The 25737-nt window shown below is 39.2% G+C and overlaps 1 protein-coding gene across 1 annotated transcript in view; it reads right to left on the bottom strand.

Moving 5' to 3' along the window:
- The window catches only part of NSD3 (nuclear receptor binding SET domain protein 3), a 65537-nt gene that overhangs the window by 19149 nt on the left and 20651 nt on the right, over nt 1-25737 (bottom strand). The window contains exons 4-16 of the mRNA XM_074981877.1: nt 23933-24092; nt 22682-22836; nt 20982-21494; nt 19912-20038; nt 15587-15687; nt 13055-13100; nt 11520-11650; nt 10964-11092; nt 10087-10213; nt 9435-9632; nt 7870-8040; nt 2916-3065; nt 450-606 (exon numbers count right to left, since the gene is read on the bottom strand). Coding sequence (XP_074837978.1) covers nt 450-606; nt 2916-3065; nt 7870-8040; nt 9435-9632; nt 10087-10213; nt 10964-11092; nt 11520-11650; nt 13055-13100; nt 15587-15687; nt 19912-20038; nt 20982-21494; nt 22682-22836; nt 23933-24092 — 2165 coding nt within the window. The remainder of the gene's footprint in view (nt 1-449; nt 607-2915; nt 3066-7869; nt 8041-9434; nt 9633-10086; nt 10214-10963; nt 11093-11519; nt 11651-13054; nt 13101-15586; nt 15688-19911; nt 20039-20981; nt 21495-22681; nt 22837-23932; nt 24093-25737) is intronic.

Below are 25737 nucleotides of genomic sequence, written 5' to 3' on the forward strand. Positions count from 1 at the left end.
AAACAGAGGACTATTTACCACCTTCACCAATGTCTGTTAGACATGCACCAATTTACTGACTGCATTTATTTGAAGGCACAGGTAGGGACTTGCAAGAGGATCAACTGCCTTCTGCATTCCTGCAGAAGCCTTTTATGATCTCTAAAAATAAATGCAAAAAAGGAAGTTTAGATGCCCTAGGTACTTCCTGATCCTCTGCATCAGCAGGGCACTCTTAGGGAATCCATAGAGTACTCACCTTAATCCATAAAAATACAGGAGCAGAATTTAATTATGAAGCCATACAACATCCGACACCATGTTAGAGACAAAGTGTATTTCTTGTTTACTAACATTGGTTGTATAGCTGCAGGACATACTAAAAACTTAAACCTCACTCACACCTTTAAATTTAAACTTAGGCGCTCAGGGCACATACAATAGTTTCCAGTTGTATTTAGCAAACTTGCCTGTAATTTCCAAGCTTGACCCAAACAATCTGCTTGTAATGTAGTTTCTTGCCAGCTTTACAGTCATTGCAATTCCAACATCCTTCTGGCATATCTATGTTGAGACATTCGGGGTGGAAGGAAGCTGGACAAGACTCGCAGCACAACAACTTCCCACCTTTAAACAAACAAACTCACTCATTGTACAGAAATAGCAGTTTGGGGCTTTTGTGTGTGTTTTTTGTAAATATTTAATTAAATGCATTAGATTTGCATTTGCCTCACACCAAACATATGGGAAAAGGAAGGGATCAAGTCAAAGCTACAATGCTGGATTAAAAATAAGTCTCTTTTGTATTATACATTTCTCCACTCTAATAAGCAAAATCTCAATTCCTCACTGCATCACAAATTGGGAAAAGAAAGCCAATGAATTTCAAAAATTTAGGTTCAATCAGGCAAGCTGGCATTACATCAGATCTACCTAAGAGAAACAATCTTGAGAACTGTATGGCTTTTTATTAAAGCCAGGCAGTCTGGCAATGGCCAACACCTCTTCTGGACTATCAGACAAATGAAGAGCTTTTTAGGAATGCTTATTAAACCAACATTGTCATGACTAAATCCCTTAGCAATCAGTTAGTGTGCACAAAAACCAGCCTATAGGTTGATCAATGTTTTTCTGCTTTCACAAAGTCAGGAGAGAAAAAAATGTGAAAATTGAAACGAAAGTCAGTGCATACTCTTCAAAATGAAGATTTACCAGTGTGTGCACTCTGAATTTACTTGTATAATGCAGAATGAGATATTACAGAAATATTCACCTGGGCCCAGAGTTCCCTTTGAACACAATGGGAATCTGATCTAACAATATAGTAAACATTACTTGCAAAAAAATTAGACAAAAAATGTTTTGGTTGGCTTGCTTTCTAGCAGATATGTTTATCGTAGGCACTCACAGCACATCTATAAATACCATTGTCAATACACAAAAAAGCTCATTACAATAAACACATTTGCTACAATCTAGATAGAAATTTAATTCACTTTTTAGTCCCAAAGTAAAAAGACTGGGAGAGATTTAAAACCAGTATTTTAGCAATTACAATATCAGTTTGAATTTTTTACTTTCAAATGTTTATCAGAAAATCTTGTCCACCTATAGACTTTCAAAACTGTCATTGATTTGATTATAATATATTGTAAAAAGCATTCCTTAAACAGTGACAAAATCACTTACTATATTTCCTCTGCTAAAAACATTATACAATCCAAGCATTTGGACTTTTCTGAGTGTCCCCACCCCATGATCAAGTGTTTTTTAAAGAATTTTTGTAAGTGTTATTTCAGAGGAAATACAGACCCAGCATAAATTACTGAAACAATATCCAACATGGTAAAATGCCAAGAGATGTCAAAACCAAACAAAAATCAAAATAAAACTCAGAGCTAAGCAAGAGAACTTCACTCTTAGGATGCATTAGTAAGATATTGCTCAAGCTAAGCAACCAGAGGGCTCAAAATAATTTTTGTGGTCAGAAGTTACAAAAAAATAAAAGCTGTCTACATCTAGCAACATTTGAAATGATCAAATTTTAAAATGACTGATGGGGCACGATTTCTGAGCACCCTTTGGGAAATCAATTTTTTGTGGGGTTAGAGTATCACCTCTGAATCTTACAGACACACACAGTTGGATCTCTTTCCATAACTCCTTTGACAGCAATAGCATTACCAGCATAAAGCAATCTAGTTTTATTCCTGAAAAAGCTTCTGTCCTAAGACTATTGTGAACTGCCCACCTGCCTTTCTTGGCAGGACAGAATCCCTGTTTGCTCAAAATGCAGCACCTTCTGCCACTCCAGTAAAAAGCTTTGTTCTAGGAAGTGAGCAGTCAATCACATGAAGAGGGAAAGGAGCATCACTCAGCCTGCACTAACAGAAATGAAATACAATGCCCCTGGATTGTTACAAACACACAGGCAAAAAGCCATCTGTCTTCCTAAACCTTAGGTCATCTGGAATGCCAATATAACAATAAACATTCAAACAAATTTCCTACTCTGACTGTTGCAGGTGCTAAGCAGTCCCTGTAACAGACTTCCTCCGAAAAAGGCAATTTAAGAAGTTTTAATAATCAATCAATGAGCTGGCACTGAACTACAGCAATATTAAACTCTATTCACCATCTCTTAGTGTTTTAATTATGTGGATTATTCCAATTTGATGAAGACTACCCAGTGACAGATACACTATTTGGCCTTTTGTGGAGAGGGAAAATTTAGTGATGTTAATTATTTTAAGCCCTTTTATTATAGTAAATTATTTGCTAACAACATGAACACGCACTCACAATAATCAATGAGTGAAATTTACTAAAAGCAACAGGTGGTGCTTGGCAAGCAAACTTTTTTATTTGGTTTAAAAAAAGAGAAAGAAAACAGGAAAAGCGAAAGTAAACTGAAGAGAAAGAAACTATTTGGTTACCTTTCTCACATTTCTTTTTGGAAGCTGACGGAGGAGGAGGAATCATAGGTAATTTCATCAACTCAGCACGATTTGATTCATTCAGTAGGTAGTGGGACTTATAGGCATATGAACTGAACAGGGGGTCTGAATGATCCTGCACTACCAGCCCTATATGAAACAAACAGAAAGAGATGAGTTGCAATGAAACTACCCATGATTCCATAAAGGTGAAAATAAAATAAATCAAAACCATACCTACTATGTGTGTGTGTGTGTATATATATATATATGTTATAAGTTTGAAAATAAGATAATATGAAGAAAAAGAAACGTCTGACAGAAAAGGTTTCTACAACTACTGAAGGATGAGGTTATGTGTCAGACAGACCGAATCTAAGTGAAAGTGGAGGAAAACTGAAGAGTAAATAAAAACAGTTTCTAAATGAAATTTTATTTGTGCAATAATTTTAACTTGCACACTTAGGAAAAAAGCACCAAAAAAGTACCTGCTGCTAATTCCCCATGAATCATCCTGCCCCCAAAAGAAAACAGCCAGCCAAATTATATAGCATGACTGTATCAGAAGCAGTAGTGGCAGTAGGGCTTTAAACTGAAGAATTAAAGATTGTATATGCACATCTACACATGTGAAGAAGATTATGAAATGGGCTTCACAGACAACACTGCAGGAGTTGATAAAAGGGGATAGGAGCCATCAGGACAGCCGTGGGAAAAACCCTCAAATACCATCAACAAATATCAAGATAAATGAATATTTCTGCTATCAGCCATTCAAGTGCTTGTGTGGAGCAGAAAGGACTGGGAACAAAAGGTACTTCCCATGTGATAAAACAAGGTAAGTAATACCACTGAGCTTGTTTACACTACTACCTTCCTTCGAAGGAAGGATGGTAATTAGGGTGTTGGGAGTTTACTAATGAAGTGCTGCCGTGCATAGGCAGCACTTCGTTAAGCAAATTCCCCCCCGCAGCAACTTCGAAGTTTTAAACTTCGAAGTACCTGCACGTGTCTAGCTGCGGCTCACCCGCTGGTACTTCGAAGTGCCGAGGCAACTTCAAAGTCCCCTTAACTCCTCAAAATTTACACCCTAATTACCATCCTTCCTTTGAAGGGAGGTAGTAGTGTGAACAAACCCACTATGTAATTTGGTGTCTTACTGTTAAGGAGTAAACCAGGCCCTGGCTACCTCCAGCTACTAGGTAAGTTTTCAAACTGTACTGCTAGTGTTTTGATACCTACATTTTCTTGCTTTCCAAGACTGCATTTTGTCTGAACATGCACTTCTCCTCCTAATACTACTGAGAATGGTAAGTGATAGTTATTACTTATTGCATATGCAAACAGTAATTGTAGGACATTTAATTCCTTTTTTCTTCCTTTCAAGGGACTCTCAGTACTCTTGCCACCTCTCAGATAATTTTACCACTTCCTCACTCCATGCCACCATCCAGAGGAAAAGTGATTAGAGAGAACTTCATTTTGAGCCTACCAATACTGCTGAACAGGTTAATGAAGATGCACCTTGCACATCAATCTTTCCGCTGGTGGAGCACAATGCCTTCCAATGTGAGCTATCCCAGACACAAACAAATCTATAATCAAATGTTCTCTGGGAGTGGCTATATTCCTACCATAGCACAAAGCAGTTTCAGTTAGTGGCCAATTATTTTTAAACTTTGAATAGATGTAGTTGAGTACACAGGAGTGACAATGTATTTTAATTTCCATATGCATGGTGCCAAAAGATTCCTTCTATAGTACAGGAAGTGTCAGCCACAGGGCTTGTAAGCAGTCCAATTCAGATACATAAGCTAGATATGAAACATATAAAAATTGTTACTGTCTAAACAAGCTGGTGACAGAAAACCCCATTTTGTCCTGTATCTTACATTTCTACTTTAAAAAGTGGCAGAAATGCCAAATCTGCAACTCTGTTCTCTGGTGTCATCACAATAAGAAAGCCCTTTTCATGGTACTAGGCAATCAACAGTCAGATTTGGAAGCCTAGCATCAAATTCTGCTTTCAGTTGTTCATGTCTCAGACTGACTCGGGATGGATGCCAAGTTCATGGAAGAAACTTCCCACCTGTAGGGAAACAGGACTTGCCTAACAGATCCAGTCACTGCCTTTATTTTGCAGTTGACTAGTCAAGCATATACCAAGCACCTTAAAGAACAATCCCTAAGAGCTTCATTCTCATAAACAAAGAGGAATACACTTCCGACAAGTTTTACAGGTCTATAAACGTTTTTAGTGAGTGGGTGCTTGTTTGCTGAACACAAGAGCAGAGAGAAACAGCTTTCGGGAGCCAGTTCCACAGATGGTTTGGCTGGTTAGAGGAACTAACACAATTGTTCTTCACAGAAACAAATACTGCGTGCTATTGGACAATTACTTATCCTGACATTGTAGTGTAAAAAGGCTGTATGGTACATTATAATATTACAACACATTTACAGCTGCTCTAGAAATGACTAGAGTTCCTCCACTCTGCAAATCTATCATGGAGTTAAATACATTCAGATCTCATTACCAGGCACAGCCTTTCATGAACAGACTCTGTCAATGTCTAAAAACTCACTCATGTAAGTAAACTTATTCTAAGCAACGGATGTCGCCCCCGCTAGGACCTACCCCATCATGGAAAAAGCAACAACAACAGTAGGTGAAGAGGCAGTGTTCCAGAGTAAGAGATCCCTCGTGTAAGTCTTTATGGTGTCAGGCTGGGGCTACTGCTGGCCCTTTTAAATAGGGATTTCTAATCTGATCTCTCATCAGCCAACAAGGATTCAGTCACCAATTCTCAGCTGATTCTTCATGAGTAGGACATATGCTCCTGCATTTGAGACCAAAGTCAGAGTGTTTCCACATAACTAGCATACAACCCTGAAGCTCTGGATACTTTAGTTCTACGTATTTCTTCTCTGTTTACAGTAGAAGAGCTTTACTAACTCTATACTGAAAAGATAGAGAGAAAACAAACAAACAATCTCCTCCCCATTTTTTTTCTTGGACACCTGGACATACATTGTTAGCTAAAATATTAATATGAAATGAGTGAGATTTGTTTGGCATAGTTTTAACTTTAGTTTGAAACCTGAGTACCTATATGAGAAGTTATGCTTACAAATACCAAAGGGTATTGCTAGCTGCAATTCGGAGAGAGTTGAAAACAGGATTTTTGTTTGTAAACTACGTACTTGTACACATGCTAATGAATTCAGAATCAAAATGAAACAAAGTAGGCTAAACACCTGTACAGAAATCTACAACTGAGCAATAAAAAGAACACTGATGCATGCAACACCCATAAGTTTGTCGGCATGTGTGTATGCTTACACAACACAAGCATGATTCACTTGGCAAACTTCCTGTTTAGAAGTACCCCAAAGCACTGAAATAGGCTCATGAAAGGAAAAGCACTGAACCATGTTGCAAACGCTGTTTCACACGCCTCGAGAGCCCCACCCAGGCTCTGCATTCTAAGACTTACTGTTTACCTCTGAACCTCCGGACGCCATTTCTCTGGAAAAAATTAGATTTATTTAAAAAGGAAAGAACTTTGTTACACCTTGGAACCTCTAACAGCTGCTGCACTCAAATCAGAACTGGGGGGGAACCCAACTCTGGAACTCCCTTTTCTCTCCTCTTCTCTAGATCCTGTATCTAGTAATCAGCTCTTGCTCACACAGGTGGAACCTCTCTAATCCGTAACACTCTCACCCGACAACATCCACAATCTAGCATGATTTTAGTTAGCTCAATGACCAACTTGGATGTGGCCAAGTTTCCTATGGTCCCATAAAGTTTGTTTACAGCCACCAGTCCTGGCTCTCAGTGTTCTGGGCTGTTATTTACCTGTAATTTTACCCCTAAATGTCTTCTAACAGAGCAGTAAGCAGTGGAAGTGTTGATAACGTGGTAGACCATATCGACCTCCTGTGTTCTGGCAAATTCTCTCGTCTAGCACCGGTCAGGTCCTGAGGTGCCAGACTAGAGAGGTTCGATCTGTATATACAAAACCATCTTTGCCATACAAAGTAGTCTTCTAACTGCATAAAGTGAATACAAGCAAGCGGAGTTAGGATTCATCATGTATTTCCACTCCTTTACTACTGACTGCAAAACAGCTGAAAAACACAATGCATTCAGTGTGAACTTCCTCAAGTGTTGTGTGTCATGGAGGTTTTTATATATAAAAATTACATATAAGCTCCATGTATTTAAATTTCACACCCCAAAGAGAACATGGTAGAAATCTCTTTGCTACTGGGCTTTTGGACCAACATAAAATAAAGTACTGGAATATTTAGTCCTACACCTTCTGGCAGAATATAAAATAAAAAGTGACAGACAAGCAGCTGGGGTTTCAAAAAAAAAAAAAGGGGGGGAAAAACGTAACAGTGGCAGCATAAGGAAAACAGTATTTTTAATTAGATTTCATCTGATTTAGGTGGTAATTCCTGTTATATTTTTCTAAAAAAAAAAAATATTTCTCTAAGGGGATCTGGCTGTCATAATGGGAATTCTCTCGCTTATGAGCAAACCCCCACCACCCACCTAAAAGATACTTCATTATTTTCAATGTACACAGGATCAAAGAAACCCCTCTTGCTGAAGAGATGGAGAATCAGTGTTCGCTGATTAGACTTGCAACTCCTGGAACTGTGGGCTCAACCTCTACTTTCTTCCCAAATGACAGCATAGATACATCTCCATGTTTCAAAACTGAGTTTGAACAACAAACACACCAAGCAACAATGTATACAAAAACTCTAGCATGAGAAATGAGTATCATGTGTGCTATCCCAGCACTCAGAGAAGAAGCTCAGAAGCCAAGAGAAAGCCCCAAAAGAAAAAAAAGAGTTTTGTAAACTATCCCAGTGTTATCACATAACTGTAGTAATGACCACTGTTATAAACTGAAGGGGGGAAAAAAGTAGTTCTCACCTCTTGCACAAACGAAACAAAAGCCTACATTTACAGCTGATGAAGCATGATTCCTTTTGGAATGGTTGCTACAGATGAGAATGTAGGATGACACAAACAAGCTTCCTGCAGCAATACAGCCATCTCCTGAGTGATAGGCAACTGGGCACCTCAAACATCTCACCATGCGTCCTGTTTAACAGAAATGCAGAAGAATGCACCATGTCACAGTGGAATTAGGACCAGGTACAAGACATCATAGACTGCTATACAAATGTGTCTTAGTCATTAGACAGTGTCTTAGCCAGGGTATTAGACACTAACGTCTTCAAAAAAGCAACAAGTTTCACACTGTTTACTTTAATGTCTGATGCATAATTTCCAAGACCCATTTGGCTCAAAATACTTGGCTTGCTTGACAATACGAGTTCACTTCTAAAGGAAAGGACCTCTTCTGAACAGAACCACTGTTCTACAGTCCATTGCTATACTTCATCTTTGTACATCTGACCTTTAACTTACAATCGTCTCCAGAAGTAGGGCACAGAAGATGCTCCAGCTCTCCTTTGCGCTACTTTCATTATGCTGGCTGTTTCACAGTACCCCCCTGCTTCCCATGTCTGACCTGTTTCACAGTGAACACACTGTATTAATGACAAGACCCTATCAAATTCACTGTCCACTTTGGTCAGTTTCATGGTCATTAGGTTTTAAAAATGTAAGTTTTATGATTTCAGCTGTTTAAATCACAAATTTCCTAGTGATGTAACTGTAGGAGTCCTGGCCCAAAAAAGGAATAGTGGGGAGGGTCCCAAGGATATTGTGGGGGGAAGAGGGGTACAGTAACACTACCCTTACTTCTGCAATGTTGCAGGGGCAGCGGTACTGCCTTTAGAGCAGGGCAGATGAAGAACAGTGGATGCTGCCGGGGAGCCCAGCTCTGAAGGCACAGCCACTGTCAGCAGCAGCTCAGAAAGACATCATAGTAGGATACAGCCACACTTACTTCTGTGCTGCTGCCTGTAGAATTCAGCCCTCAGTCATCAGCTGCCACTCTCTGGCCACACAGCTCTGCAGGCAGCAGTGCAGAAGTAAGCATGGTATGATATAGCATTGAAACCTTTACTTCTGTGGTATGGCATTGCCTTCAGAGCTGGGCACCGAGCCAGCAGCTGCTGCTCAATGCTCAAACAATTCAGCAGACAGCGCAGAAGGGTGACAATACCGCAATCCTCCTATAATAACCTTGCAACTCCCCTTCAACTGTTTATTGAGCCAGGACCCCCAATTTGAGAAACACTTGTCTTCCCCAGTGAAATCTGTGTAGTTCAGGACACAAGCATGGCACACAAAAGACAGAACAAGGAGGACAGCAGATTTCATGGTTCACAATGCATTTTTCATGGCTGTGAATTTGGTAGGGCCCTATTGATAACTAAACTGATAATGAATCCCTGTACAGTCATCCTTTCATACTGTATCACATTATGAGTGTAAGGTACCACAATTATCTTCATTTTCTGCTACTTGATTCACTGTTAGCTCTTTTACAGCATCCTATTATCCACATGCAGTTGTGCTCTCACCTTTACTTGCTTTGTGGATATCCTTATCCACTGAACAGGCCGTACAGCAATGCTGGGGGCAACGAAATCCTCGTGACTCAAAGACAGCAGTGGCAAACTTACGAACACAGGCTTCATGATAAAATTTACCACAAGCATTGACTGAACAGCGCTTCACATCTTTACCAGGAAGCTTGCAGGAAAAGCACGTGTGCTGTCCTTTTAAGAAAAGGAATAAAACCAATCTCAGCATGAAAGCTATCAGTTATCTTCTGTGAGGCAAGTTTGCAAATTTGGCAGAAGCAGAAAATCTCTGAAGTTAATGCAGTTGCACCAGTGTAAGAAAAATATCCCCCCTCACTATTACTACCGCAGAGGGCCCCACTGCACTAGGTACAGTACAAATAGGAAGACATAGCCCCACACTAAACAGCTTACCAATATACCTTTAAACAGTACTTGCTAAGTTGGAGGGGGAAAAAGTTAGCAGTGACTTTATTTACTGTATAACATCTCTGCTCAGCCCTGAAGATAATTAGTGAAGTATCTTCCAATCACTGTAATCCACCACCAACATACCATTTAACAAAGATCTTTTTTTCAGCACTGGACCAGCATGGGAAGATCTGACCCAAGACCTTTCCCCATCGCTCAAACACAGTAACACACTTACCATTTTTACATTCCACGCAGATGAACTTCCCATCGGGTATTGATCTCAGTCCAAGGCATTCTGTGTGGAAGACTCTACAGCACTCTCCTTCACATGACACCAGAGACTCACCAGAGCTTTCACAAATCTTAAGCAAGCAAACAGCTAATCAGAGAACAAGACAGCTGGGAGATGTTTACATTCAAGTGACAAACAAATGATGCAATAGAAATGAACTAGTTGAAACCTCTTTATAGCATCACACTACTGCCTCCTGGCTTTTAACCCAGGCAACAGTTGACTGAAGCCACTGACAGAACCAGCAATAGTCATGGCCACTGGAAGCCTCCAGCACTCATGGAATGTGCCCCTTATAACAAGGTGAACCCTAACTTTTTGCTTTCAGGCTTCTTTTCCTGCACATGGCCAAAATAGTGGCTACCACTTGTGCTTCCCCTCCTAGCCATATATACAGTCTCAAGTAATTGTCGAGACAATCACAACATTTTCCCTCAGATGCAGACCCTGCCAGTTAGCCAGGCCTAAGTCATAAAAAGACTAGCATATTGTTTTGCTCTCATTTTGTTTCACTCTGGAAGACTATCTGGAATCCTCAAACAGAGCAGAATACAGCAACTTGCTTGCTTGGTGATATTAGCCAGTAGAGGCTGTACTGTATTTTCAAAGGACTCGGTCTTATTAACCTGCAAAATGCAAATCATCTCCAAAGCATTAAACCTACAAGACCTGGTCATTCCATCATGTTACAGGGTGCTCAGTGTCAAAGTATAAGATTTGGTCAAACTATAATAGTGCAAGAGTCTTCTACTAGACTAAATTAAAATATAGAAGCAGACAGCGCAATTTTAACATATTTGTTTACACACTTTCCACCTACCTGACAAACAGTATCCTTCTTGTTTGTTCCAGTGCCCCTTCTTGATAAGCTAGAGTCCACTGACTGTACATCAGAAGCATCTGCATCTGCAGTCGCTGATGGGCTGTCTGAATGCTTTCCAAAGCTACCCTATAAAGAAATCAATCCACAACCATTTTATATATGCCACTTTAAAAGGTTAACTATGGCATAGAAAAATAAGAAGCAGGCACCGATTAAAAGAAAAATGCAGTCAACATACATGAAAAGACCATCTGAAAAATTATGGATCTCAATATATAGTGACAACATACTGCCCATTTAATAAACACCCTTTTTCAGCACAGGAAAATACACACTGAAAAGCTTATGTCCCCCTCATGCTACACGCTTCCGTTAAAATATTTTTACCCTTATCATTTCCATAACTTTGTCAAACTTTTTAAAGACCAAAACAATTCAGTTAGTTGAGTTTGACTAGTGAGTTACTTGCTCATTCAAAACTGAAGCCATCAATAATGCCATTTTCGTGTCACACATACTGAAATGTATCTGTGTGCAAATACCACACATTTACCTGCAGATCATTAAGTCCTCTTGAATCAGAGTCAGATGTGTCTCTGTATGCTGAACTAGTCAGTTCTACATCAGTTGAGGCACGACTCCTTTTCTTTAGAGGTTTACAAGAATCTGAAATCTCGCTGGCACCTTAACACAACATACTGAAATTAATCCTAAAATACTATTTTTCATTTGTCTTTTTAAATCACGTGGGGAAAATGAAAGATGAAGCCACTAGGCAGGGATTTTACAAGCATCCTACTCTAAGACTTAAGCTCACAACTTTGCCACTAAACATGTTAGTTTTAGTCAAACTGCAGGATAGCAGGAGGCACAACCTACTGAACTCTCACCATTTTAGGTATCTGAGGGGTAGCCGTGTTAGTCTGCATCCACAAAAATGAGAAGTCCTGTGGCACCTTCTAGACTAACAGATATTTTGGAGCATAAGCTTTCATGGGCAAAGACCCACTTTATCAGAGGCAATGCCATTTCAGATAGGGAAAAAAACCCCAACAAATAACATCACATCATTTATCTCATTAATATGCCTATGTTCTGATACCCTCAGTGAAAACTTTAAAGAAGACCAAGCATACCCTTTATTCTCCCATCATTACCAAAAGAGGGCTATAATTCACAGGGACGACAGTAAATCAATACAATGGAGTCACTAAGAAATATCTGGGAATTACTTTTGGTTCGCACAGGGAAGATCTACAAAACAAAGGCATTTTGAAATAATAGCTGTTATCTCAAAATAACTATCCTAGCATCTACACAATGCAACTGCTGTTTTGAAACAGGTAAAAGCCAGTCTATGAGGAACAGCTCCTGTTAAGACAGGGAATAGAGTTTATTTCAAAAGAAGCCATTGTGCAGCCAATAGCTCTATTCCAAAATAGCCTGTGGCTATGTCTACACTAGCCCCAAACTTCAAAATGGCCACGCAAATGGCCATTTCGAAGTTTACTAATGAAGCGCTGAAATGCCTATTCAGCGCTTCATTAGCGTGCGGGCGGCTGCGGCACTTCGAAATTGACACGCCTCGCCACCGCGTGGCTCGTCCCGACGGGGCTCCTTTTCGAAAGGACCCCAGCTGCTTCGAAGTCCCCTTATTCCCATGAGCTCATGGGAATAAGGGGACTTCGAAGTAGCCGGGGTCCTTTCGAAAAGGAGCCCCGTCGGGACGAGCTGCGCCAATTTTGAAGTGCCGCGGCCGCCCGCATGCTAATGAAGCGCCGAATAGGCATTTCAGTGCTTCATTAGTAAACTTCGAAAAGGCCATTTGCGTGGCCATTTCGAAGTTTGGGGCTAGTGTAGACACGGCCACCATGTGTAGATGCTGCATTTTGAAATCACTGAGTGCTATTTCAAAATCGTTTGTGTTATTTTGAAATAAGCTATTTCAGACCAGCTCTTCAGAAATAGCTTATTTCAAAATAAGGTTGCTCTATAGTCATACCCACAGACCCAAAACATCAATGAAATGTAATTAATGGCATGTAAATGGGGTACTAATAATTGTTGTTTTTATTCAGCCAAACTCACCTTTTTGTAATCCAGTCTTCACTGCTGTCTGTGGAATCATTTCTACCTGTTTGGACAGGAAAATCTATAGTTAACAGAGGAATTTTTTCCCCCTAGTATAAAAAAGAAAGAACAATCAATTTTAAGTGATTAGCATATCTGAACTCAGGTGAGTCTGGCAGTCCCCTTCTCAGTGTAAGCCTTCTGTCCTGTTGGGATTTAATCCTAGGTGCCTAGGCTGAATACCAGGTGACAAGGCAGCCATATGTTCAATAGCAAGGTCCTTTCCAATCACTCCCTTTGTGCTTGAAGACAACAGGAAAACTTTATCCATGTCCAGCAGGCAGGAGAGGGGTTCATTTCTGCAGCCAACCCTGATGCTGTTGTAAAACCCCACACCTGCCAAGGTACACTTGTACTTATACAGGTATGACACTCAGGTTAGTGAAACACTTAATGTATTGCCGGTTTAAGGCACTTCCATCAAGCAGGCACTCAAGCTTTTGGGGATATGGACCTTCTCTCTGTATAGAGTGCTGCAAGGCCCATCAAGCTGGGGATGAGGACTCCATATAGAGCATTGCAGAGGTCTATACAGCTGGAAACTCATGTCAATACAAAACTTAAGTAGATAAGTTTGTGATCTTCCAAAAGTACTTCATGTTCTTGATGCTACATCAGAAAGATGAAATTAGAAATTTCTCTGCCAATATACAAGTAATATGAGAATTTGGTGATAAAAAGCATAATTAAAGGAAGAAAATGGTTTCCTAAGGTCCTGGCTTTGGGCTAAGAATTGCAGGCTTTTATTTTCCTTGCAATGTAGTTAACAAAGCATATAGAAACACATTTAGTAAATATTTAAGGATTATTCTATAATTTTTTAAAAAATATTTTATTTTGTTGTACAATAGGTAGAAACATACAATAAAAGGATTTGTGTAGGATACAGTTTGTAATACAAATATAAAATCTAAACAATCACTTGTATTTCTCTATTTCTCACTGTAACAGTAGCATTAACATTTTGTTTTTCCCATTATTTGTATTCATTCCAGTCATAAATTTAAACCAAGTGGTCGCAGACTGAATTTTGGGAATCGGTTGCAAGAAAACTGGACTTTGGGTAACAAATATTGTTGCATAATTGTAAGTTAGTAAGACTTATTTTGAATATAATTTAATACATTCAAAGTTATGTGCATTACAGTGCATCGTTGATTATTTTATTATATTTTAGTCACATACTTTGCCTGACAAAAGCAATTTTATGTACTATGTTGCCTTTGTTAGCTACATAGTGTAAGCAAGCAAAGCGAACCTGGAACCACAACGTTCCTATTGTTGGTTCTTACACCTTCATTAAATATGGAGAACTTGTAAAAGCAAAAAGATTTATTTAAAAATAGGGAAATCACAATTTCTTTTTCCCACAAAGAAGTTAAAGGGTCTATAGGTCAGCTATTTTACACCCAACATTTAAATTGCCTTTACAAAAAAAAGTTTCAGTGACAAGCTTTTTTTAAAGAGTTAAAATTTCGTCTGTTGCCTTGGTAACCCAGAACACAAACGTGGTATACTAGTTCATTGGAACCAAAATATTAAACCATTTTCAGCCATTAAGATAACTGAATTGCAATAAAAAAGTGTAATGGGCAAAGAATAAATTATTGGGTTTTTTTTTCTAAATATCCACTTTAATGATTTTTTTTTTTTAAATTAACTTTTCTCCCTTCAATTTAAAAATCTTCCGGGGGAAAAAACCGTTATCAAGAAACATTTGTTATATAAAGTGTCAGGTTTCAAAGGCAGATACCCTTAAGGTTTAAACAGGGAAAAACTGATAGTAAGGAAAAGAACCAACAACTCTGACAAACTTGTTAAATAAATGTATTGAGTTAAATATATAAGTAGGTCACCCGCTCAACTTGTCTACTCCTCTCCACTCAGAATTTTTTGTTTTGTTTTTAAAAAATAAAGCAACAACATTTGTCTATCTGGCATTCATATTATAAGAGTGCTCTGTACATGTTAGTTCTACTTAAGGGAGAGGGTAAAGAAATTGTAAGATCTGTATTTTTGATGTCTGCCAACATAAAAGTCAGATTTTTCATCTTTAAAATAGATAATTCTTAGAGTCCATTTTCAAAAGTGATCAAATAAATGAGAATCTTTGCAAAACAAAACCTCAATACAAACCAGCAGCTAAACCAAGAGTAAGAAGAGGAAGGAACCTGGCAGCAATTCCATCAAATAGGTATTATTGAAACATAAAATCATTTTTCTCACAACAGAAATCTCAAAGATAACATCTCAGGTTCATTAGAAGTCTTGCATCATTGAGTTCCCATTATCCAAAGCCTGAACTGATACTGTGAAGATGCCAGTAGCAGAGTCACAGCAATAATGGTACTGACAGGGGGATTTCATGAAGGATAGTCCAAAAAGGAAACTTGATGGGCAAAATGGAGAAAAAATAAAAAGGCACCAATATAAGCCACAACATTTATGAATACAAAATATATTTTAACTCTCTACATGGAGGAAGCCAACCTGCTCCTTTTTGATCTTCTTCTTTGGCACAACTTCAGTGGATTTCTCAGACTCTGAGCGGGTTCGAATCGATCTTCTCTGTTGCTTCTTTTCCACAGAACCTGAGGAAGGAAGACTCTATTAAGATGATTCCTTCTACTTCAGCTGAGTGCGGTATGTTCAGTACCAAGTTAATAGTGTAGAAATTACAGCAATTTTTTTTGTGCTCTTATGGTATTTATTTCAGACTTTTAAAAAGCAGTCCATTCAAAAGGTTATTTTGACAGCTGGAGCCCTCATTGTGAACTGTATGTCTAAAAGATAGGAGCCTGCATTCAGAAAATACACCAATAAAAGGGTGAAGGGAAAGGCTGGAATCCGCATTTGGAATAGGGTGACAGTCTGATATGGCATGTCACTTTCAGAGCCTTCACCCTGATAATTGCCTAATTAACTAGCTTGACTGTTTTCTGGAAGGTATCCATAATTTAGGGAAAAAAAACTATCCCTGTATTACCTGCAATGTCTTGGTATTCTGAAGATTTAAAACTTAGATTCCAAACTTTCACTCTCCAAAACATGGTTCCCTGGGCCTTTGACTTTATGGTGAGATAGACAAACTGATGCATCAAATATCAGAATTCCAGATATTAATATAAGTTTAGTCAAAAGACAGGCTATGATAGTTGGCATGAATTAAAAAACAAACAAACAAAATCAGCACGATAGCTTTAGACAGACAGTGGTTAGTGGACAGGATGCTATTCCAGCAGAGAAAAACTAAAGAGTAGCTTTCTTAAACTTATGCCCTGGCAAGCTGGCTCAAATTAATAAGGCTTATTAGGATACTTGAAGATACCACAACACAGGCAACTTAAAAAAAAAACTGGAAAGGCCAAAGCAATATTCTGTACTAAAATACTGCTCCTGTTGAGGAACATCTACACACCAAGTATGCAATGTGCAGCTCTTGAAATAAAACACAAACAGGTGTAAGACTGACAGAACAGCCCCAAGGTTGACAATGACTTGGTCTGGTTCTTCAGCATCAGACTTCTTTGACCTAACAGGACAGGATTTCTTTTTATTTTTTAATTATTTATAAGAATGAAAATACGGATCTAGAATTTTTACATTCTGTTAGGAGGATTTGTTATTGGAGGCCATGAGTGTCTGTGTAGCTTCCAGTGATACTATGGTATATATCTAGAAAAAGTAGTAAGCTGTAACTAAGGCTGGAAATTGTTTGAGGACTCTAGAAGCATAGATTAATATTTATTTAGTGAGGTTTCAGGTGGTGTGCAATTACTCAGCATTATCTTGCTTTCTCTTTATTTAGAAAATTATGGATTGCCAATGAAACTGACAAGAACTGTATTTGTGGCAAATACAAGTGGTTTTAAACATTTTATTTTTAAAGGAACAATTTTAAAATGTTACTCTTTTTGGGGAAGAATCTTAGTGCTCTTCAGATCTGGATTAATTTAACTTTAAGGTCCTAAACGGCTGTTTCCATATTGTGACTCAGAAGGCAAAAGTTTTACTGTGTTTTAAAAGTTGCTGTGAGTGGCCCAAGGTACCTGAGCTGCAGCCCCTCCTGGGTCAGCTCTGTGTGCAGCAGGCATAAGGTGTACGATGCATGGAAGTAGTTTACTAATATTGGACAAAGCTGACTAGGAAATTCAACTAATCAGTGAACCTATATCTTCTCTATGCTGTGATGCAAGACCTGTATTAGAGAAGATCATACCCTTGGAGACCACTGCCACTTTGTATTCGATGCGACTGGTATGCTCAAGTGGTACAGTACACACTCCTTTTTCCCCAGTCCCCAAAGGTTCAATGCATCACCTCCACAATACTCCTATCCCATTTCTGCAAAATTTATGAGCTAGGTTCAGGCTGGTTTATAACCAGCAGTGCATCTCACTAGCTACCAAGTCACTGGGTCAATTCAGTTTTCATTTATACTCCAAGTCTCCCCTTTAAATTCTCAAGATAGTTCTCTGAGAAGACTGCCATTTTCAGAAACAGATTTTCCCCAATATTATGGAATTCTGTACATCTCACTGTGGCTTATGCATCAGGGATCCCAGAGTCATTCTGTAAAATACTTTACCGTAAAGGTATTCTGAAGTTCCGGTGACCTTAAATTTGAAAAAAGGACTTCCAGTTATGTTCCATGAGAGGGGACCAATAACTGTCTGGACTTTGGAAATGGCTCTGAAAGTGACTGTTTGGAGTGTATACTGAAGTAATGCTCATGCACTGTATGGGGTGTTATCAGGTGATGTTTTACGTATCCAAAAAACCTGAGAAAATGAAAAAAAAGAGGCTCAGAATTCTTACCCTTCCTTTGCCCTACGAGCCACTGCGAATTGTGGAGGTGATGCCTTTGGTTTCCAAGGGAGGAAAACAAAACAGAGGGCACCTCCTCTGCTGGGCTATTAAAGTAGCAATCATTTGCAAAAAGCAGCTGGAGACACAATGACTGTGCAGTCAACAGCAGATGAAACCCCATCTTGCTCGCACCAGGGTCAAAAAAATCCAGAGTGCTCACCTTGCACTGGAAAGTCCTCAGGCACAGCCTGCGGCGAAAATCCAGGGGATAGCAAATTTAAAGTAATACTACATAACAAGAATTAGATATGCCGAGGAGCTGACCTGTGTGGCCTGGGAAGAGTACTCCAATATATGCAGAATGCTGTGAAGGTTTTTGTTTTGGTGTCTTTTGTTTGGTTTTATTTTTTGTTTCAAAAAAAGAACTAACTACACTAGGACCAGGTCCTTTGCATAGCTATAAAACTCAAGCAAGGGTAACTCTGAATAATATAATAAAGATTTAAAAAAAAAAAAAAGCTTGGAAAAAGTAGTTAGTTTTATAACACCTTAGTTGCCTCAAATACCCTCTTTTCTGGGCCCTGATTGAACATGGCTATTTATCCTGCTGCTCAGTATTAAATTAATGTGCCGATACGACCCCACGCTTACTTTACACATTCCTTATTAAACTAACTGTTCTCTACTCCCTAGAACATGATTCCAAACATATGGCTCAACACATAATGTCTCTGATGTGTGTTACACTTCAAGGATATTTGGCTGAAATACTAAAACCACTACACTAGGAGGACAGACTTGAAACATTTAATTTTCTGGGTCATTATGGGGCTCATTTGAATATTTGACTCCCCCCACCTCCTTCTGTGCCTCTACTCTCCAATTTGCTCACCTTGATAATTTTTTTTCCTGATGTGCCCACCTTGATTACTGGTTTTGGTTCTCTGTGCCTTAAATATTGAGTCTGTTCTGGTCTGGCTCTGGTCTGAAGAAGTGGGTCTGTCCCATGAAAGCTCATCACCTAATAAACTATTTTGTTAGTCTTTAAAGTGCTACTTAACTGCTTTTTTGTTTTGAAAGTTCAGTTTAGAATGACTTAAGTTATGTTTCTCACGCACATCGCATTCAATCCCATCTCTTTCTACACTATGTCTTTATCAGTTTATTGCCAGAGACTCTGTGCTGGGGTTAACCTATCCCCATGGAAAAAATAGCCAAGCCTGTAGCCATTTCCTAACTTAGAGCACCAATAATCCTCACATTTCTGCTCCCAGGCAAGGGTACTCATTTAATTTAAATTCTCTTTCTTCTCTCCCAGCATGTTACTAAGTTCAGTTTCTTAGGAGAATTTGCCTTAGGCCTTTTTTTTTTAAGCCCCTATATACTGTTGAGTACTTCACACTCTTATCTCTTAACTATACCATACTCTAATCATCAAAGTGCCTAAAAGCAGAGTGCTCAAAGTGCTCCAGAAAGGTAAGCAAGATACATTAATTATCTTGTACACGGTTACACTAGAAAACAAATGTAAAGTTGCGAATAGAATTTACTCCTCTCTCTAACTACAGGACTAAGCTGATTCTGACCTTGTTTGCTTTGGTACTAATTGCAACTTTTGAAATTGAATGCCAAAAGCTATTGCTTCGCTAACACAACCATTTTACTGACTCCCAAATCAGTGAATTATTTCACTACCCACTGCTCCCTATTTTGCCTCCAACAGCATAATCACCCAACGGATATACTGAGTTGTTTCAGACTGGCTAAGCATCAAGTCCAAGATTCTATCCAGTTTATCTAAGGGCAGCTCACCCCTCACTTAAACTCTTGCAGGCAAAGATCACACCTCTTAGCAACTACAATCCTTTGTGGATTGCAAGTGACACACTTGCGGTAAGGAGAAACACATTCAAAGATTTTCTAATTCCTGAAGATACCCTGCCCTCAGTCCCCTTTTACATGCTTATTTGTTAAGATTTAGTCAAGGAGTCCCAACCTTTGCCTACCTGTTGACCCAGAAGCTGTTTCAGGTGAGGATGTATTTTGCGCAGTGGCTCTCTCGTTTTTCTGGTTTGATGCAGAAGTAAGCTTGTCTTGTCCCTTGACACTTATTTCAGTTTTGTTACCAACTCCCTTTTAAAGAACACAAACGAAGTTAGTGATTATTTGATCAGACTATCACGCAAATCCATTCAATAACCATGAAATCTACAAGGAAAATATAAATGGGAATTCAAGACTGAACCCCACAAGGCTGATCATTACTGTGAGGGAGAACAATCTGGAAACAGTGAAGCAAACCCCTTGAAGACAGTCTCCCCCTCAATTAAACATACTACCTGCACCAGTCTCTCACTGAAAAGCACTAATGTTTTGTTAGTTATAAGTATTCTGCATGTGCTCATCCACATAAGGGCTAATTACAGAAATTTATAAGTACATAAATGTCCTCAAGGAACACAGGGCAGAACACTAAAGCCATCAATTAGCGCCAATTGCTGCTCCTTACCCTGACTGAGGGATTGCTGATAATCTGCATGACACTAAGAGGTAAAAGCTGTCTGTAAAATGTCTTTACCACCCAGGATTATTAATATTTTGCTTTTAACTCACTATTTAGGCACCCTCTTGTAACCTCATCTGTTGCAAATGGGCACCAAATGGTAGATCCAACTCAACCCTGAAGAGCTGAGCAGCTCAAATCTGATTTTAAGAGGGAAACTAGAATTAAACAAGCGTAGCTATTGATTACCCAAGTTCTCAGTGATAGCTTGATGGCTTTTATAGAAACTTCAAAGAGCAATTCTCCATCCCCTCCCCTTCTTAAAAAACAAAACAAAAAACAGACACTGATTGCTGTACTAGCCTTTGTAGTGAACAGTTTAAAGAGGTTTCCATTTATAGGCGCTACGGATAAAAAGCAGGGCCTGAGAGAGTTAATGTAGTATTCAATAACAGCAGCTTGCACAGACCACCACATCTGAAGAGTGGGAGGATGCTCAAATTTGATCCCCATCCTAAATACTGTGGGTTACTGTAACTTACAGACAGGAGTTAATAACAAATAAGTGTGTACCTTGGTAGAATAAACAAACTGATCGATGAATTTTCCATCACCAGTGGCATTCTGTAGGGCAAAAACTTGTTCAATTTTAACAACTGGAGACATGTTACATTTCTGAAGATCCAAACTCCCCTTATGCATGGTTATTGAAGCTGGTAAGGATTTTCTGGCTGCAGCTGTTTTCCATGCTATTTTCACTGGTGGGGGCTCCTCTTCTTCTATGCTTGACTGCCTCCGTTGACTGTGCCTTCGCACCTCAATATTTGACGAGGGTGATGCCGATATCACACTGGTCGGTTCTGACTGAGTGTTCAATGCTGGTTTGGGCCGACGATTCTTTTTAGGGTCTGTTTTAGGGGGAGGAGTCTTTTTGGTTTTGGACAAAGCCTCCTCTGGCTCCTTGTCTACATAAATGAAGGTGTACTGTTCTATCCTTTCTTCCCGAGTCATTTTCAATGCTTTCTCAGCATGGGCAATACCAATATCCCACTGAGCACGCTCTCTCTGTGGCCTTGGCTTACGAATCTTTAAAACAAAGACAAAAAAATGAACTCTGTTACATATATTCATTTAGGTTCCTGGCTACATTAAAATAAACTAGCTTAAAATGTGCATCTGTTCTGCCCAGTGACCCTACAGAAGTCATCCCAAAGTTGATCAATGTTTGTTCAGTTTACAAAATATTTTTGGCTACCACCAAAAATACCTGTAAACTCAGATTGGAACCAACAGTCGAACTAGATTCTCACTGGCCCTTACATCACTATCATCAATACAAGCTGAATCAGATTCTGCTCTGAGTAACCCAACTGAAGACAATATTGAGCAAAATTTAATCTAATCTAATCTACAATTTCATAGATACATGAATCAGAAAATAATCCAATTCATCCATTTGATTTAGTCCTGCTTCTTCCTCTAAATCTCCCAATCCCCACTCATTATGACATTTAATTAATTTAAATACTTAAGAAGCCTACCAAAATATAGTAAGCCTGGAGGTCTTGCTAACACCTTTCTCAATTAAACAAATACAACAGATTTCACTTAAGAGCAACTCTGATATTATCAATTTACAGTTAATTCCAACATATTGCAGGGAACCAACCCCATCTCATTAACATCAATATTGACAGGATTTGGATATTAGCAACAGCTCCCTCTCTCTCTCTCTCTCTCTCTCACAGTGTTGGGCTGAGTTGAGCACCGTCTGCAGGGGAAGACTGCTAGCAAACAGAAGCTATAATATCAGAAATGTATGGGATGCTGGAGACAGATAAACATTTCTACTTAAAATGTGCACTGCTTTCTACAGACTACATTAATATTGGAAACACAGAAAACTAGAGATCTAATATTTATACTAAAGTTACACACACCAACAAAGTGTACAGGAAAGTCCTACAGGCACCAAAGTTTAATGGGAGGAGGAAAGGGGAGAGATAATCACAAATATTTGCATCTCAGTTTTGCAATGGAGATAAAACAAGCTCAGATAAAGCCTCTCCATAAGGATGTAAGGGTATATGGAAATGTTTACTACCCCTGTAAAGAATGACTGATCAAGTCACAGGTGCAGTGGACATAATACTTTACTTTTCCAACATTCAAATATGGACCAGTTGACAATAAGGTTTCAGAATGGGTCTCTCCTTTATAAGTTTAGGTTGTACATTGTGGATAACATACACAGAATTAAGTGCTGCATGTACCTTCTGTTTTTCAGAGTGGTTGCTGGCTTGCTTAGTAGCCTCAGCCAATAACTGTTCATACTGTTTATGTCCTTTGTATTCTCGAACCCTCTTCTCATGCACCCATGCCCTCTCAGGTTGGTTGCTAAAAAACTGAACATGGTATTCACGGGCACCTGAAATGAGAAACACTGTACTAAGTAGCGCTATCAAAAGAAGTCAGTTCGTGGGTTTACTTGGCTATATTAGCCACAACATTCTTTCTTCACTCATTCAATTCTCGCAGAAAGAAGTTCTCCTTAGCTCTACAGAAGAGACAGTTCTATTTCTTACGCACCTGATATTGTTTTATAAAAGTGCCAAAATACCAAGATTATGCAGTCAGACTAGGAAACAAACAATAGCTACTAAGTTAATTTAGAGGAGAGGACTGGCTATGACATACCAATCATCTATTTTTTAGTTTGCTGGAAACTCGTGTTATCTGTATTAAATAGAAAAGTTCAACACAACTTCCAATGAGAAACTGAAATAGCAAATTACGTATTGTCACAACATTGCACAGTACTTTAAAAAGTAAAGAGGCATTGTGCATACTTCCACATTACAATCTCAGAGTGGTAGCACCTGGACCTCACCTGAGCAGTATCAATGAAATCAGTAGGACTACTTGTGCAAGTGAAAATTTCCTATTTAAGAGATGAACACTTATCCCCACTTTGGAGTCCATAAAGGCCATACCTTCCAGATGGGGCCAGGGAAAGATAAGCCAGCAGTAGCTATGGCAATCTTAGGGTTTTTTTAAAACATTAAAAATTTAATTTTTTCAATATATTCAGATATCAGTTACCCCAAAAATGAAACTCAGTGGACAATTCTTCTTTAAATTCACTCCAAAATAACTTCAGTTATTCTTTTTATATGGGCACATGTATATTTATTCTCAATATTAGAAAAATTACTCTTGTTGGGAAGACAAAAATTACTCAGCCATTTACTTTCCCCTGTTTTAAATGAACAGTTGAATATATTTATAACCAAAAAGATACCGTTCTGTATTTCTTAATTTCCCTGTTCAAAAACAATAGAAGAGAATTTGTTTGTGTCAGAGAGCCAAACAAAGTTAGATTTTGGCTCATCCTTGCCAATTTCACTCTGGAAGCCCTCTCCCAATTGTCATAAGTTTTCAGTTATATCTTAGAGCAAGGTTTTTAATTAAGGAGCAATTACTGATACAGCATCTAACGTGTGCACTCAACAGTTCTTCTTTACCTCTTGTGTTAATTTTGGTATGAACCTCTAGCTGTGGATCACTTGAAACCATGCAAGGCCACCAAGGGTAAGTTCCCACCTTGGACCAGACTAGATCGCCAACCTGAAACTTGATGTCGGTTGTAACTTGTGTTGGAAGAGACGGCGACAACTGCTGGACCTATAAAGAAAATAACGGATATATCAGCCGCAGAAGAAAACAATTTAATAATAGTCACTAACGCACAGTAATTCTGTTAACAACTTAAGAGTCTGCAACTTACTAAAGAGGAATTTTCACACTACTTTGGAAAGAGAGGCTGCTGAACTCTCTTTTATATTCAAATTCGACCATTAACACACGGTTTGAACCAGGATGTGAATTTTCTGGGTCATTATAGGGGCTCATTTGCATACTTGGCTTAATCTAATTCTTGACTCCCTCCCCCCACACTCTCTGATTTGCTCACCTTGATAATTTGTTTTCTGATTTGTCAACCTCGATTACTATTTTTGGTTCTCTATGCCTTAAATATTGTGTCTGTTCTGGTAGGGCTATGGTCTGAAGAAGTGGGTCTGTCCCATGAAAGCTCATCACCTAATAAGTTATTTTGTTAGTCTTTAAAGTGCTACTTGTCTGCTTTTTTGTTTTGATAGTATATAGACTAGCACGGCTTTCTCTCTGTTACTAATTCATGAAGTGTTTGGGTCTGGATTGTTCTTTAATTTCTTCAACAATTTAGTTTTCCCCTTTTTTTTTTTCAGCTGGAACTGATGGTCAAGTACAACAAGTACAACACTCAGACTCCAAATGCATGGTTCACTAAGGCCGTGTCTACACTTGCACAATTCTTCGAAATGGCCATGCAAATGGCCATTTCAAAGACTACTAATGAGGCACTGAAATGCATATTCAATGCCTCATTAGCATGCTGCCGGCCGCAGCTCTTTGAAACTGCCGCTTTTCGCTGCCGCACATCTTGTCCAGACAGGGGTCCTTTTCAAAAGGACCCTGGGAAATTTGAAATACCCTTATTCCTATCAGCAGCCTCATTAGTAATCCTATTAGCGCCTCATTAGTAATCTTCAAAATGGCCATTTCAAAGATTTGTGCAAGTGTAGACGTAGCCTAAGTGATGGTTAACAATTGAGACATTCTAGAAAGGAGGTATCACCATAGAAAAAAATTGCCTTGATGAGCCAATTAGAAGTGTCATTTTGGCGTTGCTTTCTTCTGTCATTAAATACAAATAAGCTGACCACTGGCCACAATAACAAAGACATAGGTGTTTCCAAGAATAGTGACTGATTTAGCTGATAGTAAGCTTTTACTATAAAGAGCCAGCAAGACAATTTCTAAGAATCCCTCTAAGCTGTGTGCACACACAGCTGCCTAATAGGCTCAGCTCAGGGCTGCTGCAGAAGAGCACAAATCACTTCTGTCAACAACTATTCGCAGCTGGGATCAGAGGAATGGCGCACTCTTCCAGCCGCAACAGGGAGTTGCCTTGGCTGAGGGATAGGTGCGCTCCTTTCCCCCCAGCAGCAGGAATGGATTAAGAAAGAGACTTTAGGGTCTGCAGACTGTAAAGCCCTTACGATCTGGGTCAAACCTCCCTGGATGAGAGGCAGGGGTGGGGAGGGGAACCAGAAGTGGCTCCATGTACTGCCATTCGTTTGTCCACTGGCTGGAGCCCCCACAAGCACCAAGAAGATCTGTTCCTGTGCTGCTCTCACCTAGAGGCTCCATCCCCACAGCTCCCACTGGCCAGGAATCACATCCAACGGGAGCTGTGGGGGGCAAGTCTTGCAGGTGAGCACAGGGC

Source organism: Carettochelys insculpta, chromosome 31 (genome assembly GCF_033958435.1).
Source record: "Carettochelys insculpta isolate YL-2023 chromosome 31, ASM3395843v1, whole genome shotgun sequence".
Taxonomy (NCBI): domain Eukaryota; kingdom Metazoa; phylum Chordata; order Testudines; family Carettochelyidae; genus Carettochelys; species Carettochelys insculpta.